General features: G+C 34.2%; 3 protein-coding genes across 3 annotated transcripts in view; 1 reads left to right on the top strand and 2 right to left on the bottom strand.

Annotated features, from left to right (window-relative positions):
* Nucleotides 1-388, top strand: part of LOC105625026 (dynein-1-beta heavy chain, flagellar inner arm I1 complex-like) — a 5,106-nt gene extending 4,718 nt beyond the window's left edge. The window contains exon 9 of the mRNA XM_012206367.1: nucleotides 197-388. Within this exon, the coding sequence (XP_012061757.1) occupies nucleotides 197-388 (192 nt within the window). The remainder of the gene's footprint in view (nucleotides 1-196) is intronic.
* Nucleotides 389-6,277: 5,889 nt separating this feature from the next.
* Nucleotides 6,278-10,389, bottom strand: LOC105625011 (ataxin-2-like protein). Its single transcript, XM_012206351.1, has 9 exons — nucleotides 10,310-10,389; nucleotides 10,115-10,223; nucleotides 9,688-10,011; nucleotides 9,348-9,584; nucleotides 8,956-9,274; nucleotides 8,407-8,684; nucleotides 7,704-8,333; nucleotides 7,196-7,352; nucleotides 6,278-6,807 (listed from the first exon to the last, which is right to left on the bottom strand). The coding sequence occupies exons 1-9, from the start codon at nucleotides 10,387-10,389 to the stop codon at nucleotides 6,278-6,280; spliced, it is 2,664 nt and encodes an 887-aa protein (XP_012061741.1).
* Nucleotides 10,390-17,520: 7,131 nt separating this feature from the next.
* LOC105625009 lies at nucleotides 17,521-20,485 on the bottom strand. The gene is made up of 2 exons (XM_012206350.1): nucleotides 20,216-20,485; nucleotides 17,521-17,997 (listed from the first exon to the last, which is right to left on the bottom strand). Exons 1-2 carry the CDS (start codon nucleotides 20,483-20,485, stop codon nucleotides 17,683-17,685), a joined length of 585 nt encoding a protein of 194 aa, XP_012061740.1. The 3' UTR covers nucleotides 17,521-17,682.
* Nucleotides 20,486-22,083: the final 1,598 nt, after the last annotated feature.

Raw genomic sequence — 22,083 nt, 5'->3', positions numbered from 1 at the left:
GTGTGTGTGTGTGTGTGTGTGTGTGTGTGTGTGTGTGTGTGTGGAGCGTGAGTGCGTGCGTGCATGCGTGTGTGTATGTGTGTGTGTTATATGCTAAAATGTATATAAAAATGTAATAATGTAATAATAGATATTTAATCAAGCAAGTTTGAGAATATAAAATTTTTCTTTAATTAGTAAGAGTTTATTTCGTCAGGTTTGGGAAATGTTTGATAAAGAAATTGAAAATTGTAATTATAATATGATTTTATGTGAATCGTATTATACTCCGTTTCAATGTTACTCAAAAGATGTAATTATGCTGTGCATTAAACAATATTTAGAACGATTATTTCATATCATGATTGATACGTCCGATTGGATAGGAGATTGTGCAGCTGAGACGTAAGCAAAGTTTCTCTACTAAGTTAATGTTCTTTTTATCTGCTCACATAATCAATATATTTTTATCTAATTTAAAAGATATAGAATACTTCTAGTTTTTATTATATAAAAAAGCTATTTTATTAGATAAAAAGATTTAGAATCATTTTCTTTGTATGATCTTTATATATTTTACTGTTAAATTAATTTTATTATATGCAATATATATGTATATACACATATATATGTATATATAAAAATTTTTTTTAGATATATATTGGAGCGATACAAGCGAATGATGTGTCGAAAAACAATAGAATATCATCAATAATAAAACATAATAGAGTGTAATTACTCGGGAAAAAATATTTTACACTTATATAATTATATAACGTATACACTAATACTTGTATTAGTATGTTATATAAGAAAAAATACTATAGAATATATGAAAATAAAAATTCTCTAAACTTGCAAGTATATAAACTCTTGAATAATTTTTCTGCTAATAATAAATTCAAATAGTAGAAAAGTCTATGGTAAATGTAGTATAATGTCCTCACCTCCGATTTTCTTGTAATTTTGTAAATTTATCTGTTTCTACGAGTAGAAATATAGTAGAATAATATACATATATTCTGAGAAAGAAAATCGTTGCTTAATTCTTAGTTTTTTAAATTAAATCTTCAAATTTTTTTATGTCAGTAATTAGGAAAATGATAATTATAAGTATTTATCATTTATTTATAATTTTAATGAAATTAGATTTAAACTTCAATTTATAAAAAGAAATAAAAAAATATTTTTATTAAAAAATACCTGAGAAAAGATGTTTTATATATAATTATATATAAAATATATTTATATATAATTATATAAAATTATATAGAAAATTATATACATACAATTATACATAATTATATATAAAATATATCCATTTATATATAGTTATATAAAATTATACATAATTTTATATAATTATATATAAAATATGTTTTCCCGAATATAGTTATCCTTTAAAGTTCATATTTAACATGTTAACATATACATAATAAATTTAAGAAATTTTTATAACTGGCTTCTTGATACAAACATAAATAATAAAGAGCATACAGCGACATGTAAAGTCGGTTCTACATTAATTGCAAGCTGATCGCAAGTTTGTTGCGACAGCCAATATGAAACGTTGATTTCAAAATGCAAGCTTCAGATTGGCTGTCGCAACAAACTTGCGATCAACTTGCAACTAATGTAGAACCAGTTTAAGATGTATGTAGCGACAGAGTCGATTATTGACGCTTCTGATTGACTGTTGCGAAGCATTACGACTGGCGGCGAAGTGTTTGCAACTTGATTGTAGATCACGCTTAATGTTCCGACACACCAGCGCGACACGCGATATCCAATGACAGTATACTTTTAGAATGAAAACATCGGTAAAGCTGTACATTCATTGGATGTCGCGCGCGACGAACATCGCGTTGATGTATCGGAGACAAAATGTAAGCAGTAAAGAAACCAAAATGTGATGAGAAACCAAAATTGGATTGACTACCGCTACCGTCTACGTTTTAGGAAATGGTTCTATTGAGCACTGTAACAATTGCCCACTGCCAATCACAGCGATTTCTGCGGGGAGTATTGGATTTTTTTTTTTTTAGTGCTGTGATTGTCTTGTGCGCAATTGGATCGTGAGCAATTGCTATACACTCTACGTTTTATATTGCTTTTCTGCTTTCTGCTTTTCTGTCAAGATATGAAGGTGTCCTAATGCATTAGAATTAGTACGCACGTTTCAATTGTATTAAGTCCGGATCAATAGATGTTTTTAAGCCATAAAAAATGGACGAATCATAGTCAATTATTCTCCTCGCATTCGACATTGTGATTGATCAATTTCTTATGGCTTAAAACACCTATTGATCCGGATCCATGGTGGAAGAGATAACATGATGTGCTCAATTTAGCGTCTCTCTCTCTCTAATGCCTTCTACAATTAATCCATAACGGACCTTTTACAATAAGCCATTAGTCATAAATCAGAAGTCAGAACCTAAAAATTGAGAGACAACTGTGATTAGCAATTTTTAGCTTATGACTAATGACTTATTGTAAAAGGCCCATAAATTTCCACTGTCTCTGTTTTATGAATGTTGCATAAGAAACAAAGCTTTTTTTGCTTGTTTGACACACATCATAATGCGCATCTTAGGACGCATTCATACCTTGACGGAAAAGCAGAAAGCAGAAAAGCAGTGATCAATCAGAATTCGCGCTAGTAGTAAGTACAAAAAAAAACGAAATTGTAACTAACACCAGTTAGAGTTCTGATTGGCTGCTGCTTTTCCGCTTTTTTGTTGAGGTGTGAACGCCCTAAGGTTCTCTTTCTTATAGAAAGAGAAACATAAAGAGTGTTAAACATGGAAAGATTAGTTTAGTATTAATTTCACGATGCGAAACAGGCCGATATTCATAGTAAATTCTTATATTTAAGACTGTCTTAAGTACAGTGTTAAGATGTCATAAGTCAATCCGAGAACTGTATTAGCAATTAACATCTTAAGAGTTTTTATTTAAGAGTTTTAAAATTAAAACAGCCTATAAATACCGCCCCATGTTTCGCGTTTCACAATTGACAGCCTTTGTCTCTCATGCGACATTCATAGAAATGTGTGGTCTACAATGACAGTAGCAGTAAAGGATTAAACATAATAGACACAGGCAATAGGTATAGAGAACAGGGAATAACGAGCTGTTCAATCAGAGCTCTGTTATTGCCCATCGTAAATCATGCAAAAGAGAAATGGCAAAAAAGAAAAAGAGAGACACTTGCAAACACTATTTTCCATCTAAGGTTTAAACCGGCTCAGTATGTAAAAATCAACTAACTACTCTCAAGTATTCGCCTGTTACAGTCAAACGACAGGAGAATGCTCGACTGTAGTTGGTTGATTCTACATTCTGATCTGATTTAAATCCTCGATGGAAACTAGGCCACCATGTTGTCTCTTTCATAGGTAACCCTTAAATCGAGCCGTGTAGCATAGTAAATGATGCAACCAATTACAAAAGAAATTAAGAGAAAAGAGACGAAGAAGAGTGGAAAAAAGGGGTGGGAAAGAGAGGGAATAAAGAGTTCAAAGAAAGAAGATACGCCAGAAAACTGGTTTTTAACGTATTGATTTTATTTTGATGTTTTTCTTCTTTTTTAAATCTCTTTAATATAAAATCTGTTTAACGATGCCACACATTCAACTATCTCTTTCAGGCAAAAGTTGTTTTTGCTTCCTTCCATTTATATACACGATTAGGTCTAAGGCCGTAGTTGTTTAACTTTCTTTTCCCAATCGGTATCGAGCGTGGACGAAAAATTCATCTGAACGGAGCCTTTTACAAGGGGAATCTGAGATTAGCGATTGAGATTAGGGAAGAAAAAATCAAATATTTTGCACTTTTCTTCTACTCGACTCAACATCAGTTTCTTGTGTCATCAAATTCCTCAAATAGATCATTTTATTCCGAGCTCTATATATATATAGAGAGAGAGAGAGAGAGCTCGGAATAAAACGATCTATTTTTTTCTAGTTTCTTCCCATTTTTTTTATTTTGTCCCCTTCTTTATTTCGACATCTGTACAACGCGCAAATGAAAATGTTTTCACATCGTATACGCATACTTATTACTCTACACTTACTTACTCTACACATGGTCACGCGACAAATATTAAGTTATCCTTTCAAATCCAATCGATCGAGCGAATACGGCGCAACCTCTTTATTCTGTGTCACATCTTCAAACAGAACAAAGAGTCTGCCATAGCAGAGTTTACGCATATGTAATTCAAATGGTGAGATACGATGCCGATGTTCTTTTTATCTCTGATCTCATCCCTTGTCTTGGCAGTACACGCTACGTTCAGATAGATTTCCAAGTCCATGGTATCAAGCATTCGCACGTTTTCACTTGTCGACAAGAGATACATATAATTGGGCGAAGAATTCGTCATTCTAGACATCGCATTACTTCACTAATTACAAGTCTCTGCTAAGTATGGCTAAAATTACTAACGGATGTATCATGACACGCGTCGCGTGATGAAGTTGAATATAAGAAATGATGAAGTTTTGTCACATTTTCTTTCCTACGTCTCATACATGTACGTACATATACAAAGGCCAATTTAGATCAGAAGCTAGCGACAAAGCTATAATAATATCGAGTTTTTCTCTTCTTTTTTTCTTTTTTTTTAAGCTTCTGCAACAACGTGCTTCTCTCGTTATTAAATTTCGCGTTATCGTATATCGTATTAGGAAATGAGAAGAAAGGAAAACAAAACGAAAGTATCGAACCATTGGCGATCAGTAGGTATAGTAACACGAGATGTAGAGTTTACTATTGAAATTGATTGTTAAAATTTGGTAAGTAAATTCAACTGTGAAAACGTGCAAATTTTATACCTCTCGAATATCTACTGTTCGCACCGTTAACGTTAGCACGATTTGTCAGTATGCAAATGTTGTATCTCGCATACTCGATGTAATCTTTCGCGTTCAAAGATCCTGCGCGTATCAACATCTCGTAACAAAACTCATTATCAACAAATCGCAGAATCGCATATCTCGCTAGCGTTTTACCCTGCAAACCGTACTCCAGTTTTGTTAGTTATCGCTTGCTTCATTCAAATCTAATTCGAAAAAGTCGTGTGATCGTCTTATCCTCTTTTCTCCGAGTTCTTCCTTAATGAATGGAATCGATACGCAATCACGGGCAGAAAAATATGCCACATGCACTTCCATATACCTTATGCTCTCTCACATAATTGCAATAATCATCTCGATTAAAAACAATGAATGGAGGGAGGGGGGGGAAGGTCAGAGAAAGGGAAAAGGAGAAAGTATTCGCTGGCGCGCGTGATCAATCTTGTTTTTCCATCGAGTTGTTACTTGATATTACAATGTAACGCAAGCTGTATGAGAAAATTAAAACTGCTGAATTTAAAAATACGTTCATTAAACGCGAACGGTGTATATTTTCTGCACACATTGAGCATTACTCGATAAAATGCATGATCCAAAAGATCATTAATGCCTAAATTCTAAGCAGAATCATCGCAAAGCTCATAACATATTTTTATAAAACTTGTAAGAATTTTTAAATGCTTATACCTTTATACAATATTTTTACAGACATCTTCTTACTAGCCATAAAATTAACAAAAAATCGTAGATATTTTCGAATAATCGTACATTTTACGATACATATGCATAAAATTAGAAAACTACTCATAAGTTCTAACAAGTTTTACGAGAACACGTTACGGATTTACGATTCTGCTTAGAATTGACTCATAAATCTTTCTCTGGTACACATGCTAATTCGATAAAAGTCAACTCGTGGGAATTTTGCGAAATTGCATAATGATAAACTATCATTTTACCATTTTAAAACTTGATTAAAATAATCAAGAAGATTTTTACGGGATAATACAGGCCATAGGTCATTCAACGCTCGACCTACATTTGAAATAACAAGTTACCTTCAAGATGGTCAACGCTCTCTCCAATCATTTAGAATCATTTATAGTACCATACGGGATGATTCATGGCTGAAAATATATAATCGGCCTCTCTTTCCTCTCATTGTAATCAGTAGTAAGTGTATGCGAGAGTTATATAATTTCAAACTGCTCATCAACGCAGAAAGTTGACGATTGATGCTTATTTATATCGATTAGTACATAATTTATATCGATTAGCGATCGATAAATCGAGAATGTGTAATTAAAGCGAGCGGCTCTTCGAGAAAGTTCCAACAATTGACACGCCATCATGAAAGTAACTCAATTTTGAAAGTCTTATCCTACCTTTTCAGAATACTATCGCTCTTCCTTTTCTTCCTTTAATTTATGCCGCAGCTACTGATTGTGCGGTAAAATGACGGGTATAGTCTGCTGCGCACCCGGAGGTGGCTGCGGTGGCAGGTATTGCATGTGTTGTGGTGGAATTGATGGTATATGAGATGGAATTATAGGGCACATAATCGGATAACTCGGCGCGTGACCTTGCGGCGGAGGTTGCGGATATGTAGGCTGTGGAGTACCAGGTGGATTATAAGCGCCCGGTGTATGTGGTTGATTCGGATTGGCTGGGGATGGCGTTTGGCTAGGTGGCTGCTGAGCTACATGAGGATGCGGATGAGTGTGTGGGCCCATATATTGTATGCCAGGGGCTTGCGGCCCTTGCGAGTCATGGTGATGATGGTACGGAGTGGCCATATGAGGTGGCGGCGGTGCCTGAACCATTCGTACCATTTGTTGATACGCCGGTTGTCCTGGATAAGGCACCTGGAATGGATGTATAGCTGGTGCTAACAATGGCTGTCCCGTTGCTGCGGCCACTTGCATCTGAGATGCTATATCTGGCGCACGATGCTGCATCATAGGTACTGTAAAAATCATACAATACACACACATACATATACATATATATATATATACACACACTATTTTATGTTTGTGCATGCGTGCGTGTATAATTATGCCAATCGGCAGAAACAGCAAAAGAGAAAAAACGACAATTGATCTTAAAATAACTTGGAAGGAAGCAATTTCAAATTTGTTGAATAATATTCGTATGCAAGAACTGATTGTTCAGAAAATTAACAAAATTGGTTTTCAAATCTCTATTAGTATTGAAAAAAATTAGTATTGAAGAAAGATAATTACACATTAATCTTCACGAACCATATAATTACTATATTCATATTATCACGAACGCATAAAGAAACTCGAGATACAAATGTATCGTGTAAGAATAGTCCAAGGAATACTAACCCTTCCGGAACCTTGCCACTTGTTGAGTAGGTGGTTGACTAAAAGCTGTCGGTGTTACATATGCCGGCATAACAACGGTCGCGGGCATAGTCGCTCCTGTATACTGAGGAGTTTGCGGTGTATGCGGTCGACTAGGCGTCGGTGTACTAGGTGAGCGCTACACATTGTAAAAATATAAATTATATTTCCATTCCAGGGAATCTTATTTTTAGAAAAAAAAAAAAAAAGTAAATACCAAAACTAGGAACATATTGTAACATACGTTACATATACTATATGTAACATACGTTACATATAGTATTTCTCTAGTTTTTCATGCACGCACACACACGCACACACACACACACACACGCACACACATACGCACACGCACACACACACACATACGCACACGCACGCACGCACACACACACGCACGCGCGCGCGCACACACACACACACACACACACACACACACACACACACAATCTAGTTCAACTTTTCATAACTAATAATGTACATTACTAACCGGCGTGAATGGTTTGGCATTTGGATTGAATTCTTTAGCGTTCGGATTTAAAGTAGATTTCTTAAAAGCAGTAGTTATCTTATCAACCACGGGTTCCGATGGAGATTGTTGCACTGCCGAAGTATTCTGAGGAGTTTGAGCTGGTTGTGATGGTGGTGGTGGTGGTGGTGGTTGTTGTTGTTGTTGTTGTTGTTGCTGCTGCTGTTGCGATGGTGGTGGTGGTTGCTGCTGCTGCTGCTGCTGCTGCTGCTGCTGCTGCTGCTGTTGCTGCTGCTGCTGTTGTTGCTGCTGCTGTTGCTGAGGCGGACTTGTAGATCTTACCAATGGACCAGGTGGAGGCTTACTGGTAACTGGTTCCTCTTGTACAGTTGGATGTTGCTGATGAGGACTGGTATGTTGTTGTGAAGGTGGTTGTTGCTGCGATTGCTGCTGTGGACTGGTATGTTGATGAGGACCTTGATGATGCGGCTGATTCATTGAAGTAGCGGAATGCACATCTTGTTGATGCTGATGCTGTTTTCTGGATATTTGAGGACTATCTGAAGATCCTTGCGATTCCGCTAATTTAAATTCTGCAGCGAATTGTCTCAGTTCCGAATGCTGTTCTTCTCTTCCACGTGGTGTTGGAACCTTAAAAAGTAAAACTTATAAGTTACCCCGTGATTAAAAAAAAAAAGAATTTAGATGAGAATATGTACTGTACCTTTCTATGATCCGATTTATGTATAACTATTTGCCCTTCTACAGAGTTTTGTTGCGTCAATGACGTATGTTGCTGATGTGTAGATTGTTGTTGAGAAGATGCAACGTTCGATTGCGGAAATGGCGCTGGTGGCGCTTTATCAGCTTGATAAACCTGTCTGCCAGGTCGCTCACGTTTTTCTGTATTTATTTTATTTGGAGGTGTCTGTTGTTGTGATGGGAAGTTTACTTGTGGCATCGAAGGAGTAACTTGAGATTGTGATTGATTCTGCTGGATTACTATACCGAGAAAATATAATTATCAAGATTTACATTACAAGTTTACTATGTAAGAATCATACTTTCATTTCACAGAAATATACACAAAGAACTGTGATCAATTGAAAATTGTTTCTGCACATATGCGATATATAAATTGCAGCGTTATCAATGTGTTAATAACCTTGCAAAGTTAATTTAGTCAAAAGCATTATCTTAACGTAGAGCAGATTAGTAATAATGTATTCCGTCCGATTTTCATTTTTACAAGATGCGAGCAATATTAATATACCTTGTTGTGACTGCGTCGTCGGTGGAGGCACAAACGGCGGTGGTGGATTATTGTATGTGACAACCACTCCATTGGGCGGCATACTCATATTTAAGGATACCGAATGTTGTACCGAGGTATGAGCAGGCTGTACTCCAACCGATATGCTCGGTTGTGGGACATTCATCGTAACCGTGGACGGAGGGGGTTGACTGTAGACATTCTTATTACTTGTGGTTCCTGGCGAAGACGGAGGTTCGCTGGATCTCATCAATTTGCTAGTGTTACCATTTTTCTTTTTTAACGGCGGTGGAATATATTTTCCTTCGGTGGGTCTCGTCTAGAACCAGATAACTAATAAGACAAATTTGATGGATAAAAGACGAAATTCTGAGATATAGTCTGAATCTTACCACAGCTGCAAATCTTTCCTCTTCATCGCCGTTTTCCAGTTCTAATCTAGCTTTATGATTCGGTTGAGATTCGATCTCATTTGCTATTTCAGCAGCTTTTTGTTCTTGTTCCTTGTAATCTTTTGTGTCTTTACGTTGTAGTTGTAGAGTGTAACCGACCAAAGAAGGTTCAAATGTCGTTTGAACTCCGTATTCTTGTTCATTTTTACGAAACATTTCGTTGACGTCCCAACCGTTCTAAAAAGAAAAAAAAGAAAAATCATTTGGATAATTTTACATGCAATTCGTTTAATAGTAATAATAAGTGTCCTCTTAAAGTAATTGTAATAAATGCACTTACAGCAGCACCATCCAATTCTAAATCGGCTCCATTCATGGTAGTCGGAGGATCCCAAGGTTCGAGTTCCTTCTCGCCGATTAAACCATTAAATTTACTAATGGCTGTATCCGTTTGAAAAGTATCTCTTATAGCATAATCTAAATCAACATCCATGGCAGATATAGTAACAACGTCTTGTGGTTTAAAAATTAATTTCTCTACTACGCTATCTACGCAAATCTTTCCAGAGCTCTCTACACGATGAGCTAATTCCAACACTACATCAAATTGACTCGAAAACGTTCTAAACACGCCCTCAAACAGCGAGCCATTTTGAGTTTGAATCTGTAACAGAAAACAAAGAAAAGAATATTTAACATTAAACATCACAGTAATGTATTGTATGTACAAATTATTTTGAATAATATTATGTATAGTCATCCACTACCTGTACGGTGTTGCCAACGTGGCTAGTAACCGCATGCATAAAATGAGCATTGTTATAAACCCCCTCTGCTGCTACATTCCTCTCTTGTGGTCCACGTGCTCGCGGAGATCTGGAAAAAGGACGGATCGAAAAAAAAACGTTAATTTTTCTTGTATATAATCATCATTATGTGTTGCTATGTTTTGGATATTATACCTGCTATTATGATCTTGACGAGGAAAGCCAAGTGATTGGCAATACCTGTTATTATTCGTACGGTTCCTCTTCTTATTCATTTTGCTTGATTGTTCTTGGCTAATCGCTGATGGATTTCTGCCGCCGGTTTGTTGGAGGCCCTCTTGTTTCCTAGTAGGGACCGGAATTTTGACTACTTTCCCGATGACTGCTTGACGTCGAAAATATCCGTTTTCTTGTCCGTGGACGGGTACAGGTACGGGTATGGGATGTTCGAATATCTTTATGCAACGTTATTACGTTTGTCGGCTTGATTCGTTGCAGAGACGACTGACGCGATGAGATAAAGAAAAAGGAAGACGAGGATGAAGATGAAGATAAAAACGAAGACGAAAATGAATTCGAGGACGACGAGATAAAGGATAAGGAGAAGGAAGTGGAAAAAGAGGCAACTATCAACATTCACGAAAACTTTTAGGTTATATATTGAAATGAAATAAGCTCAAATGCAAAACAATACAAAGTGGGCACCAAACCAACGGCGCAACGCACAAGATGAACTCGTCAAACAGAAAAATTGCGTTTGAAATTGCGCGGCTCGATACGGGAGCGAAATGCTGTCACGATCACAGCACTAAGATACTTAATCCCTCAGCCGAAACGGAGGATGCGTGTACGCGATATGCATGTACATACGCTGACGGCTTGACGGGGATGTAAGTGCGCGACAGAAGGCGCGAGCGCGAAAGCTCGCTTCAAACAAGCTCGTGTCTCGATAATTGTCAACGACCGCACTTGTGACGTAACGCTCTACGCGACGGCTGCTCTTCGACGATAGAGTATCAATACGGAAAGTTGCGTGTTACGGCTACAGCTCTCGATTAACGGGCACCAACGGGGCTTTACTTTAGTCTATGGAAGGGAAAAAGAGAAGGAAGGAGCGAGGGGAACAGAGAGACAGAAGAGAGAGAGAGAGAGAGAGAGAGAGAGAGAAACGTACCGACGACCGTGAAGAGTGTAAAGTGCAAACTATGACGGTCTGGGAACGACGTGTGCCAAGCCAAGTGTGGCGGCGAAGAATCCGTGAAGATACGCGCGTTTCTATCTCTCCTTGTTTTCAACTAATCAACATGTGGCAGAATGATACACGACAGACTCGCAATCTTTCAACGTACCTACGAGTCGCCTGATCAACCTGATCACGGTGACTCTTGGACGCAGTCGCCACCTGGTGAACGTCTGTCTGGCCCGTTCGCTCTCGTGGCAGTTATATGGCTCGGATTAAAGCTCTAGATTTACAAGAGTAATGCGTCTGCCATTTTTGGCCTAGTTTACATCGGTCTAGTTTACATCATGCACTTGATAAGCTGGAAATAGCCACAAGGAACAGGGAATAAGAGATTTCCACCTATTGAAAAGTGTCCATCCCATTATATAGTTTTTGATAGTTTTTTGATAGGTTGAAATTTGTTACTTCTTGCCTATTCCTATTGCCTTTGCTTTTCATACACTGCGTTCAGCAGAATTATATACATAGAGCTGGTCTCATCAACTCCGAATCGGTCGATTATACATTGAAACTGATCAATCGCATTTGCTGTTCAGTAGAATTGTTCAATCACGGTTGACATTTAATCGACCAATTAGTTTAATCGGAATTAGTGAGATCGGGTTATAGGTCAGTATGGATTTCAGGGAGAGATCTATGAACATTGCTCAAGATTCAAGATGATCTTAAGCTAATGCTTGAGATTTCATGAACCAATCAAAGGTCGGTATTCATAGACATATCTTAGGTTTATTCGCATCGCATGCTCCTACTCACTCAAACGCGCTCATTAGAATGAGTAGGAATTATGTTGAAGCATGTTGGAGTATGCTACGCGACAAACCTCTTAAGCCGGTTCTACATTAGTTGCAAGCTGATCGCAAGTTTGTTGCGACAATATGAAGCGTTGATTTCAAAATACAAGCTTCAGATTGGCTATCGCAACGAACTAATGTAGAATCGGCTTTATATTCATGACCGTCTTAAGTACGGTACTTAACAAATTACAAATCAATCAGAGGGCCATATTAGCGTCTTAAGATATTATTTAAGACGATCTTAAAAAAAATTAGAATCGATGAATATGGGTGCGGTCCACTTGACGTTACAAATGATTCGAAACTTTTGATTGACCAATCGGAAGAAAGAATTTTATTAACCAATCAAAAAATACTTCGAAACATTTGTAGCATCAAGTAGACCGTAGCCGATGAATACCAGCCATAGTCAATTATTATTTCACGATCGTCTATAAAATAACATCTAATGCCTCCGGCACATCAACGAGAGGTTAGTCGCGCACGATATCCAATAAGTGTATAATTTTACCGACGTTTTCATTCTAAAAGTATATTCTCATTAGATGTCTCGTGTTAAATGTCGCGCGTGGATGTGCCAGAGCTATAAGTAAGATGCTAATGTCCTCTGATTGGTTCGTGACACCTCAAAACAGAATTTATGACAGTCTTGAATATAAGAACTGATTATGAATATTGGACTCTAACTAACCTTATGTTCTTCCACTATGGTAGCCTGTATAGGTGCGATACTCTGTAAGATCAATATTGGATGCATTCAGTACTACGACCGCTCACTGAGCATTCAATGAGCTCTTGTATCTGTCTATATTTTTAGTTCTAACGGAATATCCCAATCAGATGCAAGAGCTTACTGAGGCTTAAATACAATATACAATAGGCGCATGCAATAGGCACAAGAGCTATCCAATCAGAGTTCTGGGATATTATGATATCGGATTCTATAATATCGAATTTACACACCAGAGCTCTGATTGGATGGCTCGTTATTCCCTGTTGACTGTGTCTATTGTGTTTGCCTATTGTGTTTAAGCTTTTACGACACTTCCGACATTGCGACACGATCAATGTAGAATGGCCTTAATATTCGCCTAATGTTGGAAAACATAAAGCAGAATTTTATTCCATATCGATGATACGACGCAAAATCTTGTTTTCTAATTAGTTGCAAAGCATCGTATGACGCACGTCGGATCCAATATGAATTCAGCATAGGCTGCGGTCCATTTGACGCTACAAATGATTCGAAGCTTTTAATTGACCAATTAGAAGAATTTTACTAAGCGTACGAAAATGCTTCAAAGCATTTGTAGTATCAAGTGGACCGTAGCACTGAGGCCTGGTCTACAATCAGTCGAGAGACGTTGGCTGCAGTCAAAGTCTCGCTACAAATGCTTTGAAGCATTTGATGAACCAATTAGAAGAAAGAATTATATAAACTGACCAATTAAAAAACGCTTCAAAGCAGTTTGCAGCATCGCGCTGACTGTACCGGTTGTCGTATGTTGTGTGCATACGCATTACCTTCATTTTTCGTGTCGGTTGTCGATGTCGGCTGTTAGGAGTCATTTGGATTGGTCAGATCTCATCTTTTAACGACATCCGACAAGCGACTTGATTGTAGACGAAGCAGATAAATATTCACTTTTCAACTTTTTTTTAATTGTTGGAAATTTTTGAAAAATCATGCGGACCGTTGGATACTCCGTATAAGAGATATATATAAAAGAACATTTATTTGTCTTTATAAGTATATATTGTAATAATAATAAGTACATATTGTAATAATTAACAAAAAAATGTACATTCTGCTGCGAAAATAGAAAAATTAACAACTAAGAGAGAAGGAAAAGATAGCTTTAAGTACAGACTTAAGATGCCACGAACCAATCAGTATTAATATCTTAAAATATTATTACTTATAATATGGTCTTAAAATAAGAATCTATTAATATCGTCCAATAGATTCAATTAATTCATGATTAAAAATATATAATAATTTACTACAAATATTAATATAATTACATTACTATATTATTGAAATATATACATACATAATATAATTAATATATACATATTTTTTATCTTAAAGAAATTATTTTCTATATTATATGATTTTAGAATCAGATTTACGATATCTAATTATTTCATTTTCGTCCATATCGTACATTGTATTGAGCTTGCGAATAAAATTTTTTGTTCTATCGTAAACAAAATTGTCCATTTGGCCTAAAACATTGACCAACTCGATTATTTTTTCAAATCCACGATTTATTCTTTCAGATCTGTCAATGTCTGATATTGTTTGGAATTCTTCATTCTGTGATTCTTTTTTCAATAAATTCCTGGACAATTGTTCAGATTTATTTTCCGCCGCTATTTCGGCAACGTCTGCAAGTGATATCTGGCAAAATTTGACAAAATTAATTTTTGTTAAAAAAGTATATATACTATTGGCCTAGTTTACATCCACTGGATACTAACTAATAATTTTCTATTGAATTATCTTAATTTCGGCGATATTTGTGTAAATTAAACATATCCATGATATTTAATTAATCATTTGGATTTATAATATTATTACATCAATTTTAGTACATCATAAATACGTTGCTAAAATTAAGATAATTTAATAGAAATAAGTTACTAATTAATACGTGTATCAAGTATTTGGTGTAAACTAAAGTCATTATCTTTTTGATCAAATTGAATTAGACAATTTTGTGCGCGCGCGTACAGTAGCTGATGTACAGCTCTATTACTTTATTTTACTTACCATATACATAACAAAGACTGAGAAAAAGAATATATTCATTTTGTCAAAATGCTCACTAATCTCTCCGTATAACACCGTCTATTCCAAAGTTTTTTTTCTCGAAAAATTAATAATAATTGACAAGAATAATGCACTCTGTTGATTCGATCAATATATCGGGTCCTTAACTAACAATGAGACGATTCGACGATTTGCATCCTTTTATATATAAGAATCGTATGTGTATGCACATTCGATTGTATATTGTGTAGACGTACGGAATCATTTTTGAAATTTTATTAATATCTTTTTTATATTAAAATTAATTAACTTGATTAAATATATAGACTAACTTTATATAGACTAACTTTAATATGTAATAATAACAGAAATAATGGATTAGGGATTATGAACCTTGAGTCATTTTAATATAATTTTGTATCAATTAAAATTTAAAACATTTTATTTATGGGTCACATCGGCAAATTCTTCTTATAGTATGTGAGTTTGACTGACGTTTGCAATGCGAAAGCAATGCGGAATCCGCTGATTAAGTGTAATTACTTGTTTTGTCGTTACTAAATCCAATAAAGAAAAATTATTTTACATTTGACCACATTGATTAAAAAAGCAGATGCAACATTTCTTATTCTTTATGATTTAACACACACACACACACACACACACACACACACACACATACACACACACACACACACACACACACGCTCGCTCGCTCGCTCGCTCGCACGCACGCACGCACGCACGCACGCACGCACGCACGCACGCACGCACGCACGCACGCACGCACGTACACGCACACACATATACACATATATATATATGCGCGCGCGCGTGTATGTGCACATTCTCTATTATCTAATATTGTATGAAGTTTAACATATGTAACACATAATACACTTGAGAGATGAGAGCTACTGATGTATTAATAATTAATTTATTATTATAATCATAGTGTGCGTTTGAATTTTATCTTAAATTGTTAATATAAAATTAACGCAGAATGTTTAAAACGTATATTGACGATACTTTCATCGATATCGTTGGGATACGAAAATTCTGTTCCTTGACATCGTTAAGATCATATATATATCGATTACCAAGCACGCAAATATTTATCTATTTGCAGGAAATATGATAAGCGTCACGATGCATCAACAATAATTATCCGGAAAATCATTTTTAATTTTGATTCATTTTCACGTTCATTATTCACGTAGCAAGTTAAAGGAATTCTACGAATACGAATTTCCTTATGATCAATTATAAAAAGTACTAAATTTGAGAAAATATCGATTCCTATCATTTGTGCACTTGTGTTTTCACCCCTTACTCATTGCTACTAATATATTATAAAAATATATATGCGATAATAAATAATAAATAATAAATAAGAAATTTTGTGTTTGTGATATACGTTGCCAATATAAATCTCTATATTTATCACAATGACACGTACTGTTACCGCAATAATTAATTTAATTGTCGCAAGCCCAGATCTAAAGTCCAGATCTTTTATACATTCGATATCTAAACATTTATACATATATATATATATATGTATATATGTATATATATGTACAGTTCTCTGCTCTCTATTATTTGTTTGTACATCTAGGATAATATTATATTTATTTTATGTACACATGTGTATAATTACATATAATCTTACTTTTTTATTCTTTGAATTATTATTTGCGTTCAATGTAACCGTCATACGTGCCATATCGATTTATTTGACGGGAGTAACCTGCAGCAATTTAATCCTATTATTTTAAAATACATGCGGCTTTGAAGGAATCATGAACTGAATTGCCAAAATTATTTTGTAAATTGATCAATATTTTCTGAAAGAAGAAGAAATGAAACCATCAATATTTATAATTACATAGCGGATTATCAAGAAATACCGATCACGTTCTCTGAGGAATACGATTGTTAGGTTTGTTAATATTTTTTTTTCTAAACTATCCAAGTAGAGCACAGCGCCTAAAGTATTAAGAAAAAAAGTATATATAAGCGCTTTTTCAGCGCTTTATAATGACGTTGCTGTGCTATTTGGATAGACGATACAAAATTAAAACGAGATTTACTAAATTGCTATACGATTAACGTAATCATGCAGCCAGCTTTTATTGTATATATATATATATATATGAAAATTTCACTTTTAATTAATTGTTGATTAATTTATAGTATTAATTATCTCCAAAGTTATATAGGTACATCGATTCCGTGACGCGAATCGATTCATTAATAGAAAAGAAAGACAGTATAAATCTAAGCTAGTGATTCTAAAAATTGTATTTATAGTTCTTAATTTAAAACCATCCTATAAATAATATTTTAAGATGCTAATACGGCCCTCTATTTCATGACATTTTAAAATTGTACTTAAGACGGTCTTTAATATCACATCCAACTATGAAAAATATCGGCCTCTCTAAATGCAGATTCAATTATTACAGTGAGAACTACTATTAAGTATTAAGAAATAATACTACTATTAAGTATTAAGAAAATATTAGATATCTTATCGGAATAATGATGTGATAATGTAATAATTTAGGGAAACAAATAAAGATCACGATGACAATGATCAAGTACTTTTATTAATTATTTATCAGCTATCAAGTATGTTTATAATACGATACGAAATTACGCAGATTCAACTAACTTGGCGAAATTGACTCTCGCGAATTTATCCAAGATGTTACACACATTAGTAATTTACAGGAATAATTTGATATTCTTAATTTTCTGGTTTTGGTGTCGTGGCCTGCTGCAACTGATTACTCAGGTTTTGCGAAGCCTGCACGGCGATGTCAATTGCTTGTTTGGTAAATTTGGCGATACCTTCTTGAACCTTGCTGGAATTTTCGCTGATGGTCTTAGCGGCGTTCTCTGATTCTGACACAAGAGTCTGAACACCCTCTTGGAACTTGGTACTCAGCTGATTTATCTGCTCCGTTGTCTCAGGATTGACATTTAAATTGTTGAACGTTTCAGATAGCTTGTTCTTCATATTTGTCCAAACGTTCTCCAACTCAGGACTCTTGGCCTTGATCTGCGAAATGATCGGTCATGTGTGCATACAGCTAAGAATGTTTTTTTCTCAAGTTTTAAAAAGAACATAGAATTTTTCTCGGAAAAATTTAAAGTATATCGAGAGATATTGTATAATTGTATGCGAAATATTGTATAATTAAATATATACAGATGTGAAAACGAGATGCAAATTAAGGCATGATGCGCAAGAAGCATTAAAATTTATTTCAATTATTGAAATAATATAGCGCACAATTTATTTAAATTTTGTAACAATATTTTATTTTTAGCGACACTTATTTAATAAAAAATACGTATTCAAAAAAATTGAAATAACATTGTTATGTAATATCGAATTATTCGATGCTACATAATTTTTGTACAATTTTAAGTGCGCGCGATGTTTTTCAAGTATATAAGCTATATTAAGTATATAAGCTGTATTAAGTATAATATTCTTGACAAGAAAAGGTATATACATGAAGAGCAAACTTTCAAAATGCATTTTGTCAAAAATTTCATTTTTTAAAGAAGCCATAACATTTAATGTTGAAAGACTCATATCGTAAGTTATTCTACGATGTTTCTGAAAGCATTTTGTTCCTGAAAACATCAATTTATGTGCTGAAAAAAATTTTGACATTCAAAGTGCATTATGTCCTTCAACTAGAGACGAACAAAATGTATTTGTTTAACATTTTTAGCAACTGTTTAGCAATTTTGTTGAACATTTCACATTTTATACTAATTGACAAATTATCATTTTCTGTAAAACGCGCAATTTTCTTGGCCTTCTTTTTTGTTTCTTGAAAATTAAATTTTGGACAAAACGCATTTTGAAAGATTTTTGTTTCTTATATATACATTTCGGATCAGTAAATTTTTCTATTATCTAAGTATAGAAATAAAAAAAACATGTCAGTGTAATTCATCGTTTACTTGTAACTGTTTATATTTTTACACACAGACAGGTTATAATAACATATGCAGCGAGAACAAAAAGTACTCGTATAAGGAAATTTTTTAATAAAAAAAGTCTTATTTGTACAAAATAAACATTAATTAACAATTTTATACAATGAATATATTCTATTCTAATAAACGATAAACAAACGATTTGCATGTATTTCTGATTTTAGAAACTAAATTTCTCGATTGTACGAATACTTTTTGAGCATTCAAACCATAGAATTTGTAACTTTTGTTTATTTTTCAGATGATATATTTTCTATAATTAATGTATATTTTTATTATATATATATATACTATACATATATATATATATATATATATATATATATATATATATATATAATTTTAAGAAACATACAATCTATATTATTCTTTATGAATAAATTGTTAATTACCCAGCAAGAAATCGTCAAATCGTCGAATCGACGTCAAATTGGTGTCGAAATCATCGTATCGATATTGATTTAACATTAATTCGATGACTCATTTCTCGCTGGATAATATTTACTTTTTAAAAATAAAGTTTTTTAAAAAATATATTTTCTCTGTACGAATACTTTTTGTACTTACTGTATATTAAATAAGATTATAACTTTTTGTTGTATTATATGTAACGCATCGATATTTTGAATCGTTGTACATAAATTGTACTGTAAACTCATTTTCGATTTCGATCGCGATTATCTCTTTTGCTTATTCACATCGATTGTCTCTTTAAGGATCTATTTAGAGAATTAATAAGTTGGTCGGCTTTTCTCTTGCCAATTTGATTCAGAGAATAAACAATCCTCTACTTCTACACTCTATGTGAAAAATTAGCCGGTGCGGCGATGTTCTTTTATCTCTAATTTCTAATTTCTAAAATATACGTCTTATATGCTCTAGATTTCTAGGTATACGAGAATGTAGCGCGCCGATACTGCGAATAAATAAGTCAGCCTTTAATCTTCATATAAAAGAGTCTACATTTAAAAGAGTTGTACATACCAAATGGAATTATTTCCATTCCATCCAAAATTGAAATATCGAAATACAAAATGCATTTTAACAATCGCTCGAACATTTGCTTATAATTAGTCAAGTTGCAATGAAACACATATTTAACGTACCAAGTATGTAAAAAATAGTGTGTGTGTGTGTGTGTGTGTGTGTATGTGTGTATGTGTGTGCGTGCGTGTGTGCGTGCGCGTGTGCGTGTGTGCGTGTGTGCGTGTGTGCGTGTGTGCGTGTGTGCGCGCACGCGTGTGTAAATGGTTCGAGTTTACCTCATCAGACATGTTCTTGAAGAACATCTGGACATTGCTGACTAAGTTGGTAGTTCCTTCCTTAATAGCTGTATTGAGATCCTTTTGATTTAGCTGCTGTTGAAGTTGAGCGCCCAAATTGTTGATGAGATTTTGGGCTTCTCTGATGTGGTCGGACAATTGAGGAGGTTGCGTGTCAGTCTGCTGATTCTCGACATCACTAGTTGGTACAACCTTGCCCTCTGTTGTGACCAAGAGGACGGCTAAGATAATCGAAAGTAAGTACCTCATTTCCCGCTGGTATTTTCTTCGTGGTCGATTAGGAAACAACTGATGCGTAGGATGGAAGATTATACTCCCTTTTATAGGCATTTCTTATCGAAGGGGGCAAAGTGCTTATTATCTCACTTCGACGACAACGACCTGTGTTTCTCTCGCTGCATAGAAGGCATATACACATATACTTATATATACTTATTTGAATCTGCGCTTACTTCAAGATGCTCGACATTTTCAGAAAGTGTTTGTTTCAAATACTTATATAAAGCTCATTTTTAAATTTTATTTCCTAAATTGTTGCTCGACTAATACAAATAATGAAAATAGATAAAAGAAACGGAGCTTATTGCTATTTACAACTCAAGTTTTACGTGATTATTTTATATTGTATTATATTCATTATTATAATATTATATTGAATTATTTCTTCATGGTGATTATGATTTTTATTCTGTAAAATTATTTTTAATGACATTGTCTTTAAAAAATAATAGATTGATCTCTCTTTAATAAATCTTTCCTGCAGAGAAATTTGAGATACATATGTTACTTTAAACTTTAATAATTTAATGTACATACATATGTATTATATGTATGAAATTTTTTGTTAAAATTTGAAATGATTAATAAACACCTAACTTAGCTTAAAAAAGTTTTAATTTTCTTTTCGTAATGTGTAGATACACACACACACACGCGCGCGCGCGCGCGCGCGCGCAAACGCGCGAACGCACGCACGCACAATTATGTATGTTCGTGTTTTACTTAGTTGGACGAACAAATTGTTATTATACATTTAGCAAGAATTTTATATTTATCGCAAAAGAAATTAAAATTAATTATTGTTTTTTATTAAAAAAAGCGCGATACTTAATTCTTCATTTACAATTGTTGTTATAAAGCATATAATATTTAATTTTTTGCAAATATTTTGTTAAAATCTTTTTATAAAATGATTATGAAAATTTTTAATATCAAATATTTTTTATTTCCTCTTAAGAGAGAGAAAGAATAATTGAAAAATATTTTCTCAATTTATGATTTTAATATTAAGTTGAAACTTTAACTTAAGTTTAACTGTTTTTCAAAAATCATGATACTTCATCTCGGATCGTATTTCCAAGTTAAGCTAAATCTTATATACACATATGTGTGCGTGAGTGCGTGCGCGTGTGTGTATATATGTGTGTATATATATATACTAGGAACGCAGTAAAATGTAGGATGATTAGCAGCATTAATAAATCAACATTAATAAAATAAGCAACCCAAAATTAATAACCCATTAATAGGATCAAATGAATAGATTATAAAATTTAACAATCCGTAAAGTCAATAATCGCTAAGAGTACAAAAATTTCAAGTCAAGCTCAACTTGTAAATAATAACGCTACTTTTATAGTTTCTTCTAGAAAAGAGATATTAGACTCTTTCCTACAAATTTATGCGATAAGGAATACATCTTATCAGAGAATGCTTTCGTATACTGAGATTTACAATAATTTATTAGTAGAGAGAAACTCTCCGAAAGGAAATCTCTTATTCCAGATAAGCATACCGACTCTCTCTCTCTCTCTCTCTCTCTCTCTCTCTCTCTTCTCTCTCTTCGT

Source organism: Atta cephalotes (genome assembly GCF_000143395.1).
Source record: "Atta cephalotes unplaced genomic scaffold scaffold00104, whole genome shotgun sequence".
NCBI lineage: Eukaryota > Metazoa > Arthropoda > Insecta > Hymenoptera > Formicidae > Atta > Atta cephalotes.
This window is presented reverse-complemented; position numbering and strand designations above follow the sequence as displayed.